We start from the raw sequence: 21,271 nt of genomic DNA on the forward strand, positions 1-21,271 counted from the left end.
TACATATACGTATATATACACATATATACGTATATATACGCGTATACGTGTATATATATACACGTATATATACGTATATACAGAGAGAGAGAGAGAGAGAGAGAAATTACTATGTGCTAAATGATTTCTCTGTTTCCTCATTTAATCTTTAAAAATTATCCCCATTTTGTCAATGGGGAAATGAGGAACAGAGGGGTGAAGAAACCAGGAGGTGCAGCTAGATCTGAAGCTAGGTAGTCTGATTCCTTGTTTTTGTTTTCAATCAATGCCTCACCTTGCTTCTTCAAAAGAACAACAACAACAAAAAATTTTATTCTTAATTCCAACTGAGAGCTGTGGTTTCCCTGAAAAGGTAGCCTATTGTCTATGTGAAAGGTATGAAAACATTTCCTAGTTCTTAAAATATGAGCTAGTGGTCATTATTAACATTATTGTTAATGATACAGAGACTTGGTATTTTCCAATTTAACATTCAAGATTTCAAATATTAAAAAATAACCCCCAAATTCCATGACCTATAGTGATTTGAGCTTCCACTGGGGTATAGATTTGAGCTGCATTTGCTCCACAGGTCTGGGTGGGAACAGGATGATCAGCCTGGCTCTCCATCTGGGGTCAGGATTACAATGTGGTTGTGTTCCCCACTTGTTGCCCTGGGTTCAGGGAAATGATGTGCTCCATGCATGGTTCTAGGGATTCATAACATGGCCAGGAAAAACCCACAGAGGAACATCAGGGGCCTACTGTTAAAAAAAAAAAAAAAAAAAAAAAAAAAAGAGAGAGAGAGAGAGCCTAAGTACATAGTTGACATGGATAATAAATATTTGCTGGCTAATTGTCACTGCTTCCATGTGTCCACACCTCCTGAAATCCAGTCACCATGTTGCTTTAAGGTAACCAAAGCAAAGACAGCATGGAAGGGTCAGCTAGTCCTCTAGGGTTACTAAGAATGTGAGATTTGAAACCAGAGCTGGGTTCAAATCCTTGGTTGGCCACTTGCTGGCTAAATGATCCCAGGCACTGTCCCAGGCACTGTCCCCTGTACATCAGTTCATTTGTCTACAAAAATGAGGACACCCACCTCATAGGAGAGTGAGATAATTAAAGAAGATAGTATACGTACGTGCACAGAGTGCTTTGTGTGGGGTTGGGCGCAGTGGCTCACGCCTGTAATCCCAGCACTTTGGGAGGCTGAGGCGGGCGGATCACCTGAGGTCGGGAGTTCGAGACCAGCCTGACCAACATGGAGAAACCCTGTCTTTACAAAAAATACAAAATTAGTCGGGCGTGGTGGCGCATGCCTGTAATCCCAGATACTCGGGAGGCTGAGGCAGAAGAAATGCTTGAACCTGGGAGGCGGAGGTTGCAGTGAGCCGAGATCACACCACTGTACTCCAGCCTGGGCAACAAGAGCGAAACTCTGTCTCAAAACAAAACAAAACAAACAAACAAAAAACCATATAGTGCTTTGTGTGTAGTTCCTTGTTGACTCCTTACCACATAGCAAGCACACAGGGCCAGGTGTTGGGGCTCATGCCTGTAATCCCAGAGCTTTAGGAGGCCCAGATGTGAGGATCGCTTGAGGCCAGGAGTTTGAGACTGGTCAACATGGCGAGACCCTGTCTCTGTCAAAAATTTAAAAATAGCTGGGCAGGGTGGCATCTGCCTGTAGTCCCAGCTACTTGGGAAGCTGAGGTGGGAGAATCGCTTGAGCCCAAGAATTTGAGGCAGCCGTGAGCTATGATTCTACCACTGCACTCCAGCAGGGATAACAGAACAAAATTCCATTAAAAAAAAAAGAGAGAGAGGAAGCACACAGTAATATGGCCCATGATTACCACTCAGTGCATGTTTAATACTATTATATAATTAGTTTGTCATATTTATTCATTTGATAAATAGATATTTTCTAGCAACTATATGCCAGGTATTCAGATCCCTCCCCCTCAGGGAGCCTAGACACTAGTAAGGAGGTTACAACCTGGTTAACAGAGGACTCACTCAACTTTAAAATAATACTCCATTAATAACACTTATACTCCTTATATTTTCTGTTTAACTTTCTTGCTTGAGAATGGAGTCAGCAACACTTACCCACCCAATGATAATGATAAAGTTTAACTAACATAAATCTATATACTTACATAGTGACTGAGGAAATAAAAACAGCCAGAGATTGATTTGTCATAAATGGGATAAGAGCAGGAGCCCTGTAATCCTACCTCAGAACATTGTGAATGACACAAACACATCTCTGATTTATTTCAGATACTTAGGCATATATTTAAATAATCAAAGGCTTGGTTAGATAAACACAGAAAATGTGGAAGAGGCACAGTAATAATCCTGGAGAAGCCAATATTTTTGTATCACATAAGTGGTATAACTATAAAAATCGGAAAGCTTAAGATTAGAATAAAAACAAATCTCTAAACACTGCTTCCAAGCAAAAAAAGTAATACAAAACAAACAAAAAATCCACACACAAAAAAACAAAAAAAGATTAAGTGTATTTTAAATTATGCATTTAGTCTTAGAGAATGAAAGTATAACTAGTAAAGTAAGGTGGTGAAGCTGGTTAATTAGTAAGAATTTTCAAAATGCAGCAGAGGAAGGACAATTTGCTCTATTACTAGTTCCCTGGATTCTGGTACTGACCACAAGTAAGAAAAATCACCTTCACCTTAAAGTAATTTATCAAAGAATAAAATCAAGCGGCCAAAAAATATTTAAGACAACTTTCAACATTACCTATAATGCAAGAAATGCAAACAAAAATTGGGAAAATCTTGCTTAAAATGATGTTAAATATTTCTGAAAATGCTGTGAGATGAACATCCTCCTCGTTATAGAAATAAATACAATTTAGTATAAATTTTAAGAAATTTGGAAGGGTTATAATGTTTATTCCCTTTGACCTGTTAATCCTAATTCTGCAAATCTATCCTAAGGAACTAAGTAAAGATGTAATTAGTTTCAGATTTTTTTTATCTTTCTAATTTTTATAGTCAAAGGACTATTTCTAGTAGAGAAAATTCAAATATCCAGAAATAGAAATGAGGAAATAGTTAAATTTTTAAGTGATACCCCATAAGATAAATTAGATAATTATTAAAATGTTTTCAAAAGACACTTGATAGGAAAAAATACTCATAACATTTTTAAAAGCATGATATAAACTGTATATTTAGTACCCAATTTTGATGTATTACATATATGAACAGAGAAAAAAGGCAAAGGAAATTTTCATTTTAACATATTTCTTTGCCTCTCTGTATTAAAGGCAAAAAGTTTAGTTTACACCTATGTGTTCGGATCAAAACTATATTGGAATCCATTAACCTGGTTTTTTTGTTTGTTATTTTATTTTATTTATTTTTTAATACTGAAGCCTTGGGCCTGCAGCAAGGGGATTTCAGTACTAAAGTGCTAAAGCATTTGATATAAGGCTACCACACCTTCAGATGGTGCCACACCAGGGGTCAGGAGGCCTCACGCAGGGCTTCTCTGCAGAGCTTCACTTGACGGTGGCTGGCAGAGCCCCCAGGTACCAACATAGAGATCTGGGGAATTTGGGGTAGAATTCACACCTGTTCAGTGTCTCTCTCCCACCTACTTATCACGGGTCCTTGAATTCTATCATTACGATTAAATGGTAGAATTAAATTATGATTTAAGTCTTATCTTCTCCCTGGAACTTAAAAAGTAGCCCACAGTGTGGGATGACATATTAAATCACAGTAACACCATCTCAATTAGTTTATCAGACTTTTCTTCCTTCATTCTATCAGCAAATGTTTACTGGGCACCTAGCAAGTACAGGAGAGATGGCAAACTGGAGACACGGAGCTGAATCAAACTGGCCCCAGCTCTCATGGAGCTTGCAGGCTGGCGGCGAGGCAGGTCCATGGACAATGACAACACAGCAAAGCTCCATGAGGAAGAGACAAACAGTGCAAGTGGAGTCTGTCCTAGAAGAAGGCATGGCTCCTGCCCACCTGGGGAAGGCAAGACGACTTCACAGGAAAGGTACATTTGAGCTGAGTCTTGACAAAAGGAGTGGAGTTTGCAGCAGCAAACAGGGATTGTATGCAAGTCTACGCAGGGCAGCCAGAGCCAGCAAGAAGCCCTCAGGAAAATGCCGGGCTCCTGAGAGGGGCTCCTGGAGCAAGATCATGGTGTGCAGAGATAAGTGGAGGAGAAGGGGCTGGCAGGAACACTGGACCAAACTGAGGCTCAGGTACCTTGGAAACATGGGTGCGGCATGTTCCTATGCAAGGTGCCAAAAGGGAGAAGGAAGTTCCAGAAAAGGGTGCATGTGAAACACTTTACCAGCTCTGAAATTCTACCCAAGTGTGCTCCTTACACCTCAGATCCTGGCTCTGTTTTGAAATCAAGGTTACTGACTTGGATCTCTGGTTGCTCTTTTAATCTCTGGAATACAAAGCCACAGCTGGATTAAAATCTCATCCTCCTTGAACACTTCTGTCCTGGGGACTGTGTATACAGTTTTGAAATAAAAATAATTGAGGCATGCCTTTATTGTCTGGGACCTAAGTATCCTGCGAAGCTAATGATTCATCTTATTCATACTACAGCAATACAACAATCATTTAGTACAATTCAGCTTCTCAAACAAGTGATAAAAAGACAATTTTAAAAGGATATCAAAAAGGAAAACATACTCTTTGTAGTTTAAACTTCAAGATTGGATTCTTGGGTTTTAAGAAAAAAAAAAAACAACCCTAAACCTTTAGGAAAACTTTGCCTCCTCTGTCTACCTGAATGCCCCACCTTCCATCCCTATCAAGGCACAAATTTCCAGATAGATCTTCTGTGCTTCCCACAAAAAAAAAAAAAAAAGCAAGACAGAGTCATCATCCCAAAGTGCAAAGTAAACTTTCATTATTAACTGTGCTGGCAAAAATCTTGGAAGTGTAAGCTACAAACATTCCAAGAAAATGACCAAAATATATCTCTGCAAAGCAGAACTTCCCTGTAACAAGATTGTTAAATTTCCTTTTTTTCCCCTGGCTTTTCTGACACAGCTGAACTTATTCGCACAATGTTCCAAAGCAGACAGGGACACACGCGTGCTCACATGTCCACAAATACACAAGAAAGAGGCTCTTGAAAACTTTGTCTGAGAGGGGGTGTTCTGATCCAAACCATATGCAGTTTTTTTTGCCCAGATGCATCTGAATTCAGGCTCAGGAACATTAAACAAACATAAAAACAAGACCCAGCAATGCGCGTGCTGGGCTGGGTGACAGAGGCAGCTAGCAAATATTGGGATTGTATTTCACCAGTTGCCGTGGTTACCAAAACAGGGTGGATACTGGCAGAAAGAGAAAGAAATAAAACTGAGAAGACAATGAGTCCTAGGAGAATGTCTGAGTGTGTGTAGGAGGAGCCGGTTGTGAGGGTGGAGAAGGTAGGGCCCAGAGAAAAGATGGGATAGAAAGGGGCATTTCAAAACCCCTCTGTGCTTGTGCAAGCAGTAGGCTCATTCACCACTCCACACCCAGCATGACGTGGAGCTCTAGAACCCGAGGAAGATCCATGCAGGCACAAAGAAAACAGCGAGAAAACATGGGGATTTGGGTTGGTGACAAGCAAAACCAAGGCATTTTGTACTAGGTGCCAAGGGATGAAATCCTCAGCATGTGTTCATACGCTGGCTGGCAAATAAGCCAAGTCAAGACCACCAAGTCTCTGGAAGAATCATAGAGAATTGAGCCCATTCCTTTGGGCAATTTGATGATCAGCTTCAATTCCCAGTTGACTTAGAAGGGAAAAGCTGATTGGCCTCTTTCACCCCTGTGTACTTTGCTTCAATAACCAAATTGCAGAAAATGCTTCTTAAGCTATCACCTTAGAAAGGTCACTCTCACAGCAACCAGCAGATGACTTTCCCCATCAAACCTTGATAGTATATACAGAGGGAAGTTCAACACACTTGAAGATCAGGAAGCCGGGTTCTAATTCTCCTTCTTCCATTCATTAGCTTCTTGACCTTAGACAAATTATTAACTTGAACTTCAGGCCTTTTTTTCTCAAAAGAAAGGATTTTGCCAAAAGAATCCCTGAACTCCCTTCCTGTTTTGGAATTTGGTGATTCATAGGCAATTAATCATCTCTCAATTCTTGTTTTCAAGACACATAATCAAATGTATATTCTCTTGTATTTGGAGTTCTGATCAGGTCATGGAATACAAACTCTGTAAGAACTTATTCTTTTCTGTAGAAATATAAATAGATGGTTGCTAGCCCTTCTCTTATCAATGAGCTCATAATCTAATCATTTACATTTTATTTTTAAGATGACATGATATATTCCTAAATTAAACTTTCTACAGTTTAAATGGGCAAAGTGGCAATAGCATATAAAAGGTCATACTTCCAGCCAGCAGAAAGGAGATGGGGCTTCTGTTAGCTCTCAGTGTTAGTCTCAAAGTGCTATCGCTTTTAATTCTTTAATAACAATAGCTAAACTCAAATTCAGCACTTGTCTCAGCCAGACAGAGATATAGAGAAGACTCCTTTCCAATATTTAGTTGATGAGGTCTAGAGAGTTTAATAGGCATAAGCAAAGAGGTGGTGGGGCCTGAGCTACTAATTTGAGCCTAATCTTACTTTATACAACTGAGCTTTATTTTTATAAAGGCACGCTTTTATTCAGAATAAGTTACCAAGGGAACGCCAGGGATAGCATGATATAATAGAAACAGGACAAAAATCAAAGAAGACCTGGGCTCAGGTCCTGGTTATGCCACTGAGTGATCCTGGAAAAGCCACTTAACTTCTCTGTGTCTATAAAAGAAGCATAGTAATTTTCCCTGTTGATCCTACAGGGTTGCTATGAAGCCCCAACAATATGATGTACATGGAAGCACTTTGCAATTTGTAAAGTGCTCTACTAATGTAAACTCATAGGATAACAATCCCTACTGCTGGCTAAACATTACAATTAAGGGCTAGAACCAGGAGCCCAGTGCTTGGGTTCACATCCCAGACCATATTTTACCAACTGCGTGCTCTACAACATACCCAACCTCTCAGTTTATTCACTCGTAAAATAAGATGAAGGACAGTATCTGGGCCAAGCATGGTGGCTCACGCCTGTAATCCTAGCACTTTGGGAGGTTGAAGTGCGAGGATTGCTTGAACCCAGGAGTTCCAAGATGAGCCTAAGCAACATAGGGAGACTCTGTCTCAAAAAAAAAAAAAAAAATTATCTGGGTGTGGTGGCGCATCTGCAGTCCTAGTTACTAGCTGCACCACTTAGTACGTGGGAGGATTACTTGAGCCTGGAAGTTTGAGGCTGCAGTGAGCCATGGTTCCTCCACTGCACTTTAGTCTGGTTGATAGAGCAGGATGTCTCAAAAAACAAAAAAAGAAAGAAAAAAGAATATCTACCTCATCAAATTGTTCTAAAAATTGAGAATATATTGCAAGATGCTTAACATAGCTCCTACCACATACATAAGTGCTTGATTCAGGCTGGCAATAACTACTTTCTACCATGGTGTTTTAAGAAGGAAAATCGCTTTTAAGGTGAGACACAGCATACACACAAGTAAGAGTGTAGATTGTTATTGTTGCTGCTGTTGTCATGGAATCTTACGTAATTCCTATTCATCTGCATGGTGGACAGTGGTTTTCACAGCAATGAGGGAGGAGCATTCTGAGAAACGTGGTCATCTTACTTCAGCCCATCACTATCATGTTTTGATCACAGGCTACAGGGTCACATGGCTGCTGGCATGATTCAAAAGTTGATGAGAGCTTCTTTAAAGTCAATAGCACTTCCTTCCTGGTCACAAAGCCTCTGAGAAGCAGACAGCCTATTCATCCATTGCTTTTTATTCCTGAACTTTTAGGAAGTGAAGCTGGGGATGATTAAAGCAAATAGGCAAATCGAAGAACTGCATTTTTCAGGAGTGCCAGAGAGATGTTACCTGGAGACTGTCTTTTCATGTGTATAAGCTTTCCAGGCAACTCCATCTGGAGCCAGGCTCCTCTGTGATTTATCTGTTGGACAGTGGGTGGCCAAGGGGCACCATAGGCAAACAGTTATCCAGCTCGATAATTAGGGAGGGGAAAGGCAAACACAAACACACCCAGGTTGACATTCAAAACAAAGTGGATATGCAACCATGGGTTGCTCACCATACCTCCCTAGTTCTTGTCTGCCAGGCTGTGCAGAGGAAACCACGAGCCAACAGAAGCACTGTTAGTAATGTATCAGTGCAGCTGACAGAGAAATCACAATTCTAGGTAGAAATGTGAAGGCCCAAGCTCAGGGTCCAGTTTTGTGTTTAAAATATGGCTTTATCTCCCTAAATCTTTAGCGGGCCTCAGTGTCCTCACTTGTGAAAAGAGGGAATTGGAGAAGGTTATAACTAAGTAGTCTCCATTTCTAAGATGCCTTGTCTTTCTCATCCTTTTAGCTTCTTTCATTGATTCATTAATGCATGTACTTATGTATCTATTCAATAAATTGCAAACCTAACTATAGACAAGGTATTGACAATAAATGATCAAAATACAGCATGACCAGTCCAACACAATGGAAGAAATGGCATTTAGTATTGATACTCAACTCCAAGGAGGACAATGACATTCCAACTTCTGTTTTCAAAGTAACAGACATACTGCTTTTCTCTCCAGGAAAAAAAAATATGACAGATTTAGGTATTTTTCAAAGAAATCAAATGAAGTCAGCTACTCCTGATAGGCTGATTACTTAGCTTAGAATTCATCTGGATTTATCCCACTTCATCCCACCTTCATCACCTTTGTTAGGGTTGGTTCCTTCCCATTATTTTAATTCAACTCAACTCAACTCAATTAAATTCGTTTCTCATTCATGGGGCCTTTCTCAGCACAAGGAGCTTGCTTGCACGATGCAAAGATTATCTTCAAGGAGCTTTCAATCAATCAAGTGAGAGAGACACAGGTGTAAAATAAGAAAAGTCAAGACAAGAATGTGTTTGGATAAAGAATAGTGAAGCTGTACCAGTTAGTGAGGCTACAGAGTCCTGTTTAAACCAAGGGGGAATGCTGCTAACCACTCTACATCTTTTCCGGGTTATTTGGAGGTATAAACTATCCTTGCCATCCTTGTCTCCCATTTTTATGTAAATATAAATTAACCCAAGGGAATCGGATTTAATCTGCTGGTTACTGACATCTATCTGGTAGCCATATGATATTTTTATCCAAAGGATCAATGTTGTGATCAAAAAGCTTTGTTACTGAAGTCTGAAACTTTAGTCTTTGCTAAGTGGTGTGTCACTGGGCCAGTTTTATTAACCATTTGTAGCCTCAGTTGCCTCAGCTATAAAGTGGGGACAATAGGCCAGGCATGGCAGCTCATGCCTATAATCCCAACACTTTGAGAGACTGAGGCAGGAAGATCTCCTGAGGCTAGGAATTTGAGACCAGTCTGGCCAACATAGTGAGATCCTGTCTCAACAACAACAGCAACAAAAAATCTAGCTAGGTGCACACTTGTAATCCTAGCTACTCAGGAGGCTGAGGTGTAAGGATTGCTTCAGCCCAGGAATTCGAGGCTGCAGTGAGCCATAGTCATGCTACTGCACTCCAACCAGGGTGACAGAGTGAGATCCTGCCTCAAACAAACAAACAAACAGGGACAATATCTCTGTTGTGGGGCTATACTGAGGAGAAAATCAGGTCACATCTGTACATATCTTTTTCCTACTATCATTCCTAGTATCAACACTCCCTAGCCTTCACTAACTCTGAATAAACTTAAGGTGAAACCTAGGCAGAGTGCTCAGAGCCCTCCATCATTTTAATCCATCCTATATAGTGGTAGCCACCTCATAGTTAATGAGACACAAGACAGGTGTATGGCCACGTCTCCACCCCTAACCCTCACTGCTTATTTAGCTTCCAAATTGTTACTGGTTTCTTTAAAATAAAAACAAAAACCTCTTTCAAAGCTTAATAGAATTGGTCTAATTCCCATAAATAGAAATGAACACATATCTACATAACTCTGAGAACACCATAACCACATTACTACAAAATCATTTGCATGATGTAGAGACAGGAAATGTGTCCCAGTATGGTTTGCATTTCCCCTACCCCCTCCTTTCCTCCTTTTCCCCTTTGAATGTTAAAAATGTCCACCAGGTATCTATCAGTGAATTTCTTTCTAGCAGATCCCACTTTCATCTAAGACACACATTGCTCCCAGGAATCTAGAAGTTTATGATCTAGAAGGCCTATGATGTTGAGAGGTTAGAAAAACAGAAGGCTCTCAGAGCTCTGAGTCTGCTCTGACCCCCAAAAGAAACGCGGTATGTGCATTGTGAAGCCATGTCTGTTGACTTAATTCTTCAGAAAATGAATCCATAAAATGAAATTATAATTAGCCAGAATTATGATAAAAATAGCTTGGACAGATGTGGCTACAGTACATTGATACTAATGTACATTAAATCAAAATATTTGCACATGTGCTTCTTGATCTAGGATGTCCTAGATTAATGCACTGGAGAACTTGATAAAGGCACTGGGTTTGCTTGCTCTCACAATAGAAATTACTAATTTGGAGCAAAGAAAATAGATGCATTCTAATGGGCAATCACTACTCAGAAAAATTCTAACAAAGTTGCACATTTAAAGCAATCCTGTCTTAAACTTTTGTCCACTTCCAAGACCTCCAAGTTTCACCAGAGATTTAGGATAATGGCTTTTGTCTGTGGCCAACAGGGAGCTTGAAATGGACACTCTGACAGCACTGTCCCCAGGAGAATAAGTCTGCAGTGTTTTGGTGTGGGCAACACCTCCCTTGCAGCTCTCTGGTTACTTCTATGCTCTGGGAACACACCCTGCAGAGTGCATTCATCACAATAGTCCATGTGTGACCTTTGGAAAAGTCCTTGAAAACAGTGAAACAAGAGTTTTAGTTGAAATCTGGAATCCATTCCAGTCTTACACAGGAAGAAAATTAGGCATAGAACAACAAAGCCATAGTTCAGAGAAACCTGGGGAGGCTCTGGCTGACATTAAAATCATGCAAGTTTTTTTTTCCTTCACTACTTTGTATTTCATAAAAGCTTTTCATCTGAGCAGCCCAAAGCTGCTAGAAAATACTATATGGTTAGTATATGGCAATAACTGAATTCTCCAGTAAAAATGCAAGCATAATAAGAACAGAGATGCTGAGTGACATATTCAAATTCACTTAACATTTTTCCAGTGCTATTCTTTCAAACATGAGCAGCCAATGCTACCATTTTTCCCTTCAAATTGATGTATTGGCAATAACAGGGGTAGAGGTGGGAGCTTGGGGCAGAGAATAGCTGTACTCCCTAAGCCCTAACCCTATGATAGAGTTCATTAGCTCAGATGCTGTGGACCTGGAAATATTCATTTTCTTAGAACATGAATCAGCCTCGTGGTGTGCTTACTCAGTAAATTTAACCCAACAAACATTTGTGGGGTAAAACTATTTTTATAAGTACAGACCAGTTCCCTTTGTTTCCAGCTGACATGATTCACTATTCATTTGCCAAATCATATGATTTATTTCATACATATAAATAAGTATAAACCTATACCACCTTTGGAAGCATTTTCCTTCTTTGCCAGCAAGAAGAGAAGAAGGACACTTGTGAGTCAAGCAGTGGCATAAAATCCAGTGACAATCAACTGGCAGAGAAATTCAGTTTGGAATTGTGTTTTAGAATCTACCTAACATCTATCTGGAAGGTCCCTCCAAAAGGTACAGACCCTGAAGCAGATAAGAAGATTCCGAAGTAAACCAGAGGGAGTAACATCTCAGACACTGACCCTGAGTATTTATTCATATACATGAAGAACTTACATTTATTTTTCTTAAGTACTTTCACAGTTCATTTTTTCTTTTCTTTCTTTCTTTCTTTCTTTTTTTTTTTTTTTTTAAGAAAAGATATATGGCATTACTTTGGTCTCCAAAACAGTTGCCAGTTTGAACTTTATTCTGCCAGCAAGTATTTGGTTTGGCTCAGCAGGGCTCAAGTTGAAAAAATATTTGCCGATTCCAAAAAGATTTAACGAGCTTTGCTGCAAATGCTGGTGCCATTTGGCACATCACAGGGACTATGGCACAGCAAAGAGAACTCTCTCGACCACAGATTTTATTTGCCCAAGGTAGCCAACACTGGGAGCTCAGTTGATTCCTCGGGTCAAGAAGCTGCAAGTCAAATGCGTGAAGTTTCCAAGAGAAAGTGACCAAAGCAGGCATGAGAAAACTCTTGCTGACATTGAAAAGGAAGTCACTGGGTCTGACTCCACCCTGCACAGGAACTGATGGCTAACTTTCAGAACTGTCAACAACATCCTCACACCAACCATCAGATACAGTCTCTAATGCTGCCAGTCAGCAGACCAGATTAATCTCCAACTTCTAGCAAAAGCTATCCTTATCCAATATCAGATGCTAGAAAGTTTGCTGCAGTGTATTTTGTAGTCATGTGATACCTTATTAATTGTGGTATGAGCATTAAACTATATGCAAACTAAATGACCTATTTCAAGTAACTCCACTAAATATAATCACCAAGCTTACTTTATATTGCAAAGACAGACACGTATTGCATTGGTTTTCCTAATATTTGGTAGAATATAGATGCATAACTCTATCTGTGATTGGAAAGACTGACCTTACTGCAAACATGTAACATATGTTAAAAATCACTGAAGATTTTCACCTGAAATCATGCCTTTCAGTAAGGGTCACAAGAAAATAAGGCTCTCATCCTATCAAATCAATGTCACTTCTGACAATATAACAGAAAACACAAAACATTTTCATACCAGTGTGTGTTTAAGCATCAAGCTTCTGTCTTAATGAACATGGGGACAGGAAGAGTGGCATTGAAACTGTAACTACCTTGAAGAATGAGTAGTTTTGTATTATTTTTATTATTTCACATGTTGAGCAAATATATACATGCTTGGGTATATCCTACCCCAACTTGTATGGATCTACCAAAACTCCTAAATGTTCCTTTCATTAACACCACATGCCAATCTAGGGCTTGTTACATGATTATCTGACGCCAAGGCTCTGTAACAAACATCCTCAAAAAGAGAGGCAGTCTCTGCACTGCCTTTCATTCACCGAAACAAAGATGGAGCCCTCTACCCAGCTTAACTAAGGTTTTGGAGTCAGAGTCAAAGTCAAAAGAAAAAGTCACAGAATAATGAAAGGGTGATTATAACTGTTACTTACCATTTTGGCCTCTGAATGCATTGGTTGGACCTGGGGAGAAGCACAGGGGTTGCTGAGGTTTGGACCTTGCATCCCCATGATGCTGGAGTTCACTGACATTTGTCTCTCCATCTAAGAGAAAGGAAAGAAAAGAATTAGAAGTCTGCAAAAGGCAGTCTAGGTCATTAGACAAAGCTGTACTTTTCTGTCCAATGGATCGTTTAGTATTTCTTTGAAGAAATCCTGAGAAGGCCTATGGCTTGGTGTGCGGTAAGCAAAGCCCTCCTGAGCCTTGAACCCAAGCACCTCAAAGAATCATCCAAAGCTGTGCTTCTATGAAGGGTGCCCCAGGGCAAAGAGCACTACATTGTCATGGCAGATCACTTTCAAATAAAATTACCAAATATTTCCACTTTTGTAAATACTCCAACTACCACCAATAGTGCTTATTTGTATGGCTGTAAAGAATAATATATCCATACAAAAGCTATAGGAAAACTAAATGATCTATTTCAAGTAACTCCACTAAATATAATCACCAAGTTTACTTACTATGAAAGGATAAATAATATACCAAATGGTTAACTTGGGATATCTATGGCTTTTTTTCTCTCTAAATTTTATACAGTAAACATAAATCTTTTGGGCAATCAAAATAATTAGTTTTAAAAGCAACACTCTCAGAAGTGGTGGGCCTTCCTGTCACCCTAGTTCACAAATACAATCATTATGATCCAGCCAGGCATTTGAGCTGCTGCCCAGTGCATCTCTTCTTCCTTGTTACCCTGTTACTCTACGCAGCCGCAGTTTCAGGTCTGGCTTCATAGCAGGGCTAAGTCTTTGGGTAGGTGAAGAAAGCGGCTGAGGGTTTTGTATTTCACATGAATGGCCGCTCTCACGTTGTATTCCTGCTGGCCTGCCATTGTGTCTAAAATGAACATCGTTCAAATACCTGAATCGAGTTCTGGCATTTTAATCTCCAGGGTGCGCCTATTAAGAAGTAAATACAGCAAAATGTCTACTTCCATCCAGGAAGGGTGTGTTTGATTAATAATATTTTCCATTTGGTGGAAAATTAACACTTTTAAAAGAATCAGAATAAATCAAGTACACTTAATACTAAAATCACACAGAAAAGAATTAGACTTTCCTCAGGGGAACAAGAATAGATTCTTCAATGCAAGTGTGTTTCCATTTGCCAACGGATGGAAATGAAAACAATGATTGGAAATTTTAAGAAACCAGGTTTCTGCTTAAAGTTAGCCTAGGTAGTCTTGGAAAATACGGAGTTGCTTGCTATTGGAGGTGTTCAAAGAGTGGAGGACTGAAATCTCACGAACAAGAGTGAAGCTTGAGTGGGATCATTGAACTAAATGACCCTTAAAGGTCTCTTCCCTTGTTGTGATTCCATGACTGCAATTTCTGTTGTGTCTGCCCCGGAGCAGGGGTATAATTATGACATCAATCTGTGGGTTAGTAGAGGTGCTAGCTAAAAGCTTTCTCTCAATTGACTGGTGGCTACTCCCTGTGACAGATAAGAGCCATCAGTCTTACCTTAGCCTGAATGAGCTGATCAGTTATCTGGCAGTGTGCAGATGTGTGCAACTGTTTCAAGAGGAGCTAATAAAGGTGAATTTTCTGTACATTTCCAAGCACTTCCGTACAACTTTTTGAGGCCTTGCCAATTCAGTAAAATAAAATGTTCACTCCCATGCACCCCCCTAAATCTCTGAACAGCTACTCTAATTTTTAAAATTATTTTTATTGTGGTAAAACACAAATAACATAAAATTACCATTTTAACCTTTTAAAAGTATCATTAAGTACATTAAGTTCAGGGCCATTAAGTACATTCATGCACTGTAATTGTAAATCATGAAGAAGTCAAGAGTTTCATTGCTCTAAAAAAATTCATGTTACTTTTGTCTCCCCTTCCAGAGGCTGGTGGATGGGAGAGCTGGAATAGTATTTGACCCCTTATTCCGACTGGTGACCCTCTCAGAGAGGGAAATCAAATTCCAAAATAACTTTTGCTTCCAGTTTGCCAGAGAAGGATCTTTCAGAAGTACAGATAATTGTCCAGAGCCTTCCAAGCTACTAGTTATATAAAGAGGTAAGAGTAGCCTGCTTACAGCTTCTGGAATTGTAGTCAGCAACGCTTCCCACTTTTTGGAAAAGCTATAGTCTCTACCTAACCTGTGATTCACAAAATGCCAGTTTTAAACAGGCTGATTTATCTATTTAAAAAATTGCATTTCCAACTTCATGACTGTTGTCTTATAGACCTAGAGTGTCAACAAGAGCCTCTTCAAAATAACTATTTGGTGCTTTGGACTAATAAGGCTCTGTCTGCACCAGGAGCTTGACTTTAATGAGTTGATTAGAATAAAAAGCCCAGAAGATGGGAGTGGCTTTGCTGAATGCTGGGCAACATTTAGCATTGCAGGTAAAATACTCATGTAAAGGATTTCACCTTTTGCACACACTGGAAAACAGGAGCTAGCATGTCTGTAGTTCAGTGAGGTTTTGTAATTATAAATGTGCGTTCACACTTCCAAATTATTAAAGCATTTGAATTTCAAGATAAGAAATCACAACCCAGTGAACTCCTTGAAGGCAATGCCTGCCTTGTTCTTCATCTTGTCCCCAGCACCCAGCACAGTACTTGTCACATAGAAGGTGCTCAACAAGTTTATGAAATGGATGAATGAGTAAATGAATGAAATAATACATCATTTTGTTTCACACCTAGACTTCATAAAATGTGTGGTCCAGCAGCATGCATTACAAATCAGTGAAGAATCTTGTCCTCACTTATAGACACAGACTTATCTTTTATACCCAGGGAATCATGGTCTTCCAGGGCAGAAGCTCTAGGGGAAGAGTCTCCCCTGTGACCAGGTTTGAAATGCCTAAGTTATAGTACAGGAACTGGTGACATGATAATAAGGAAGAAAGGGCCTAGGTTTCTAGGGCCTGGAACTCTTACGATAAGCTTTTTAGAGATCTTAAGTTAATGTTTATTAGTTACATTGATGTCACTCAAGATCAGGGCTTCTCAACCTGAGGCCTGTTGAATATTGGGCTAAATAATCCTTTGTTGTGGGGGCTGTCTTGTGCATCGTAGGATGTTTAGCAGCATCCCTGGCCTCTACCCACTAGGTGCCTGTACCTTCCCACCAACCCTGGTTGTGACAACCAATGGAGTCTCTAGATATTGCCACATATCCCCTGGGGGACAAAATCACCCCCAGGTGAGCATCGCTGCTCTAAACTGACACCTATTGCCATGGCAGCTGTATACATCAATGTCACAGGTTTGGGAGCTCTTGACCATGCAGCTGAACCTTTGCTGCTACTCTGAAGCACTAACAGGAGGTCAAGCTGCAGGAATAAATGATGTGGTAGAAAGTGGTTTCTCTGGGTCCTTTCAGCCTAAGTGTCTCATCTTTGTCTCTGGGAATGGTGCACAGCTTAGCCAAATTTTTTTTAAAAAGTCTCTGCAGTGGTATTTTTCTGGGCAATGCATAGAAGTTCTAAAAAAATAATAATTTTTGGATGGGAACAACTTAAAGCCTAAAAGAAGACAGCTTGTGGTGGAAGTCTTCACATAATTGGTTGGGTTGAATAAAATGTAGGATAATTGCATTGATGGTGCTGTTTTCTTTCATCTAAAGGGGTCTAAGGAGAGCAACATAGGTAAAGTCAACCAACGTGATCTGTCCTCTGGTCCAATGTTGCAAAGACTGTTTCTAATCTGGACTACTCAGTATTTAGGGTGGGCAAGTCCATTTCTCTAAACTGAGTCTGCAGGCCCTTCGCCGTTCCCCTGCCTACACTTAGATAAACGAGCAAATTGCTCAACCTGGGATGATCTGAGCTACCCAATGTCAGTTGAGATGTGGGTTCCAGCCACAACTCTTCACTCACAAGCTGTGTGACATTGGACAGCTATCTTCAATTTCTTCTTCAGCTTTTCATCTGTAAAATGAGTGTATCAATAATTACTGCTACTGTATTCCCACAGGATTGCTGTCAGAATAAAATGAAATAACAATAGAAACAATTTCTTAAAATGCTAAAAGGGTTTGCAAGGCATTGTTAATATTGTTGTGGGGAGGGTTTTAATTGAGTTGTTATAGTGCTTCTAGGGCTTCTGAGAACTCCGGTGGCCCTGTGAATACACCAGCCATCTTCACCAAAGCACAACGCCAGGGAGGATGGAGAAGAGGTACAGGGAAGAGGTCCATGGAAGGAGAGAAATATTTCTTCTGGAAAACTGGTCATCTCCCTTCTATGTTTATCTGTTATTATTTTTTGCTTTTGTTTTTTGAGACGGAGTCTCGCTCTGTCACCCAGGCTAGAGTGCGGTGGTGTGATCTCAGCTCACTGTAACCTCCGCCTCCTGGGTTCAAGCGATTCTCCTGCCTCAGCCTCCTGAGTAGCTGGGACTACAGGTGCATGCCACCACGCCCAGCTAATTTTTCTATTTTTAGTAGAGATGGGGTTTCACCATGTTGGCCAGGCTGATCTCGATCTCTTGACCTCACGATCTACCCGCCTTGGCCTCCCAAAGTGCTGGGATTACAGACGTAAGCCACCACACCTGGCCTTATCTATTATTTTTATTGTTTGTTATTAGATAATGATTATGAGTGGAGACTCAGAAGTCGGACTGCCTGGATCTAAGTCCTACCTCCATCATGTACTAGCTCTGTAACCCTAGCCAAGTTACTCAGCCTGTCTATACCTCAGTCTCCTCAACTGTAAAATAGGTATAACAACAGTGTCTATCTCACAGGTTTGTTGTGAGAGGGAAAGGAGAGAGTGTGTGCATATCATATAGTAGTTAAGAGAGTGGGCTCTAGAGCCAGAATTCCTGGGTTCAAAACTCAGCCACTCTGCTTCTCAGCTGAGCAAGTTACTTGCCTTTCTTTCCTCATTCAAAAAGTGGGGACAGTAATATACCCATTTTGTAGAATTGTTTTGTGTGATGACAAAGTGCTTGGAATGTGACTAGCATACAGTAAACACTCAATAAATACTGCTAGCATGATTAACAGAACAACAGAACATGATATGCATAAATGCATGTTAGCAGCTATTATGTATGATCACTGTTATTGATATTATTATAGTTATTATCCTGAGTCCTGGTTAGACCACTCACTGGCAATTTAAGGACACTCTGTATACAGCCCAAACTGTAGACTTTGGAGTAGATATGAAACACCATCTCCCTGAACAAATTCCATTCCCTGGGTGTCACAGGCCCACTTGTCACCATGGACCATATCTCATAGCAAAGCACTGAAGGGTGGGGAAGCCAACATGATGCCTGGGGATGGGCAACTAGGCCCTCAAAGAAAACTGGCACACAGCTTAACCCTCCATTCAGAAGCGGCCACCTTCTTTCCCATCAGCTTGGATCTCAGAGTTTCCTTTGCCCTTTCAAGAGTGGCAAACCTCAGTGCAAGTGACAAGCTATTGTGAGACACACAGAAACACTTACTGGCATCAAGACGGCAGAAGATCCTGGCATTGTAGGGTTGGGCAGGGTCCCAGGCATGGAGGCTGGCATGGGCTGTCTCTGTCTGTTGTGGAGATGTAGCAGAGAAGATAGAGAGCCTGGGACAGGCCTGGGACAAAGAAAAAAACAAACAAACATGATTCCTGGTGCCCTGGCCCTGTCTCCCCAGTGTCCAGAACAGCAGGGACAACAATGTCACATGTGCAGCAGATCAGATCCACTGATGGGAGAGTCACATAATTGAGGATATTAGGGAAATAATAACAAATAAAACACAAGCCTGGTTTCCTTTGCTGCTTCCTAGTTAATATATCAAATTCCACTTCATTTCCTGACCTCTGTTATCTAACTGATGTTCAATAGAAACAAGCCAATAAGTCTCCTAAACTCTCTCATCTTAGGAAAGGAACTTGGTGGTGAAATCCTTTGTTTACTCAGAAATCTCAGCCCTCTGAAGTGTCTTAGAGCCTGAGATCTATGTACATTTATTTTAGCCACACTCTCCCACACCTCTGCCTGGAAGCCTGCCTGGCTTTGCTCTGGAAACACTTTCACTCTCTGGATTTTCAGAGCAAACTTCATTCATGAATTCCCTACAGAAGTCTGTTCTGACTTTTTCAGCATTCTCCACTGTGAATGGAAAAAAACAAACCAAAGAAGCCGGATCCCGGGGCAGCAGCACAGCTGGCCTTTCTCAGAGCGAGTCCGGAGCCTAGCCTCCAATTACCAGCCTCTCATTTCATAATAACGCGAGGTGTTAGGCTGTTTCACAGAAACCGATTTGGGCCTGACCTACAAGACTTGGGTAAGCACTCCTCGGGGGAGTACTGTACATAGTTTGAGCTTTTGCTTCAATTTGCCAGAAAAAAATTTTAAAGGCCTTAAATTGATTTAATGAGCCAGAGAATGTGGAGCTGAGGGAAAAGGGAATTATTTGTGTTTATTAAAAATGGCAAACAAGTGACCTCCCCACATAAATTCTCAATCTCCTCATGCTTCTGCTCTGGGGAGCTGTATAAATGTCAAATCATTAAATTAAAGACCTAACAACAAACAAACAAAACAAAACAAAACAAACAAACAAAAACCTCCCAGGACCTCTGAGTCTTCCATGTTAAACAACCTTATCCTGAATGTTATGCTAGAAACTAGTGCTTCCAGAATTAATGCATTCTCTTAAGAGAGAGAGAATGAGAGAGAACGAGAGAGAGAGAGAGGCTCCCTCGTGCTAAGTGCTGGGCAAAGGTTGCAGACAGAGAAGTTCTGGGTAGGGCAATGCTTTCCTGTGCTTCAGAAGACAGCCCTGTCTAGTGCTCCCAACCAGAGTAGAAGAAGGAGCTGCTTCCCCAGAGTTCCTTTGGCTCCCATGAAAAGTGGAAGATTGAGGTGGGGGACAGAATGCCAACATATTCTTCCTTCACATGCCTGTTACAATTTCAAAGAAGATAAAGTTTTCCACTCTTTTTGCCCAAGAGGTCTTTTGGAAATAGAGCTAACCACCAGAGTCACACACATCATAGAAGGATTAGTCATTAATCAGTCAAGATTTATGATCAGTTTAGATAGGTGTATATATGAAAATATAAAAGAATATAAAGAGTTCGAGACCAGCCTGGCCAACATGGTGAAACCCCGTCTCTATTAAAAACACAAAAATTAGGTGGGCGTGGTGGCACACGTCTGTAATCTCAGCTACTTGAGAGGCTGAGGCAGGAGAATTGAGCTGAGATTCTACCACTGCACTCCAGCCTGGGCCACAAAGTGAGATTCCATCTCAGAAAAAAAAGAATATAAAGCCTTTCTGCAGAGGTTATGCAGATGTACACTAATTACACCCAGTTTTATTAGTAGAATGTGTATGTGAGGAGATACACAGAGAGGCTAATGGAAGCAGCTTGTAACAACGATGAGTGCTTTTGGATGAGCAGATGAAGTGCTATGGGTATTTCTTGACATGTACTCTTGGACCTCTGGAGTATAGATTGGCAATAAGGACTAAGAAGGCCTTCGAAGGTCCTTTGGCTTTTACAGATCTAGAAGACTGCTGGTTTCAATTGCTCCAAAATACCATGGCAGGTTGTGCCTTCACTAGGTCTTAAAGTCTCCTTCAGAGGTAGATAGACTGAGTCAGATAGGTATAGGATGTGGCTCAGTCAACCAAATTTGTTGATAACCTCTAGTCTTAATGTTTTGTTTGGGAACTTTACTGAATAGAAAATAGTAGAATATCAAAGTATATGAGGTTTAATAATGGTCAGTTCTTCTAAATCCAAGATAAATAATCCGAACTCCCTACCTCCATAATGAGAAAGATTCATTGAGAGGACCCCAACATATAGCTAATCATCCATCTATCCATCCATCTATATATCCATCTCAATAGATGTACACAATACATCTATACACACATACAGCCCTTTACCATATGTTTGTATTCCTAGTCACCAGAGGGGAACGTTTTAAGTATAGACAGTTAGGAACAAGTAAAAATATTATAGCAAAGACAG

At 40.5% G+C, this 21,271-nt stretch overlaps 1 protein-coding gene across 4 annotated transcripts in view; it reads right to left on the bottom strand.

The window, feature by feature from the left end:
- The window catches only part of CREB5 (cAMP responsive element binding protein 5), a 416,932-nt gene that overhangs the window by 89,245 nt on the left and 306,416 nt on the right, over nt 1–21,271 (bottom strand). For all 4 annotated transcript variants that reach the window (XM_054559357.2, XM_054559355.2, XM_009242928.4 and 1 more), the window contains 2 exons: nt 18,747–18,873; nt 13,256–13,366 (listed from right to left, as the gene is read on the bottom strand). In XM_054559357.2, the coding sequence (XP_054415332.1) occupies nt 13,256–13,366; nt 18,747–18,873 (238 nt within the window). The remainder of the gene's footprint in view (nt 1–13,255; nt 13,367–18,746; nt 18,874–21,271) is intronic.

This window comes from Pongo abelii, chromosome 6 (assembly GCF_028885655.2).
Source record: "Pongo abelii isolate AG06213 chromosome 6, NHGRI_mPonAbe1-v2.0_pri, whole genome shotgun sequence".
Classification (NCBI taxonomy): Eukaryota; Metazoa; Chordata; class Mammalia; order Primates; family Hominidae; genus Pongo; species Pongo abelii.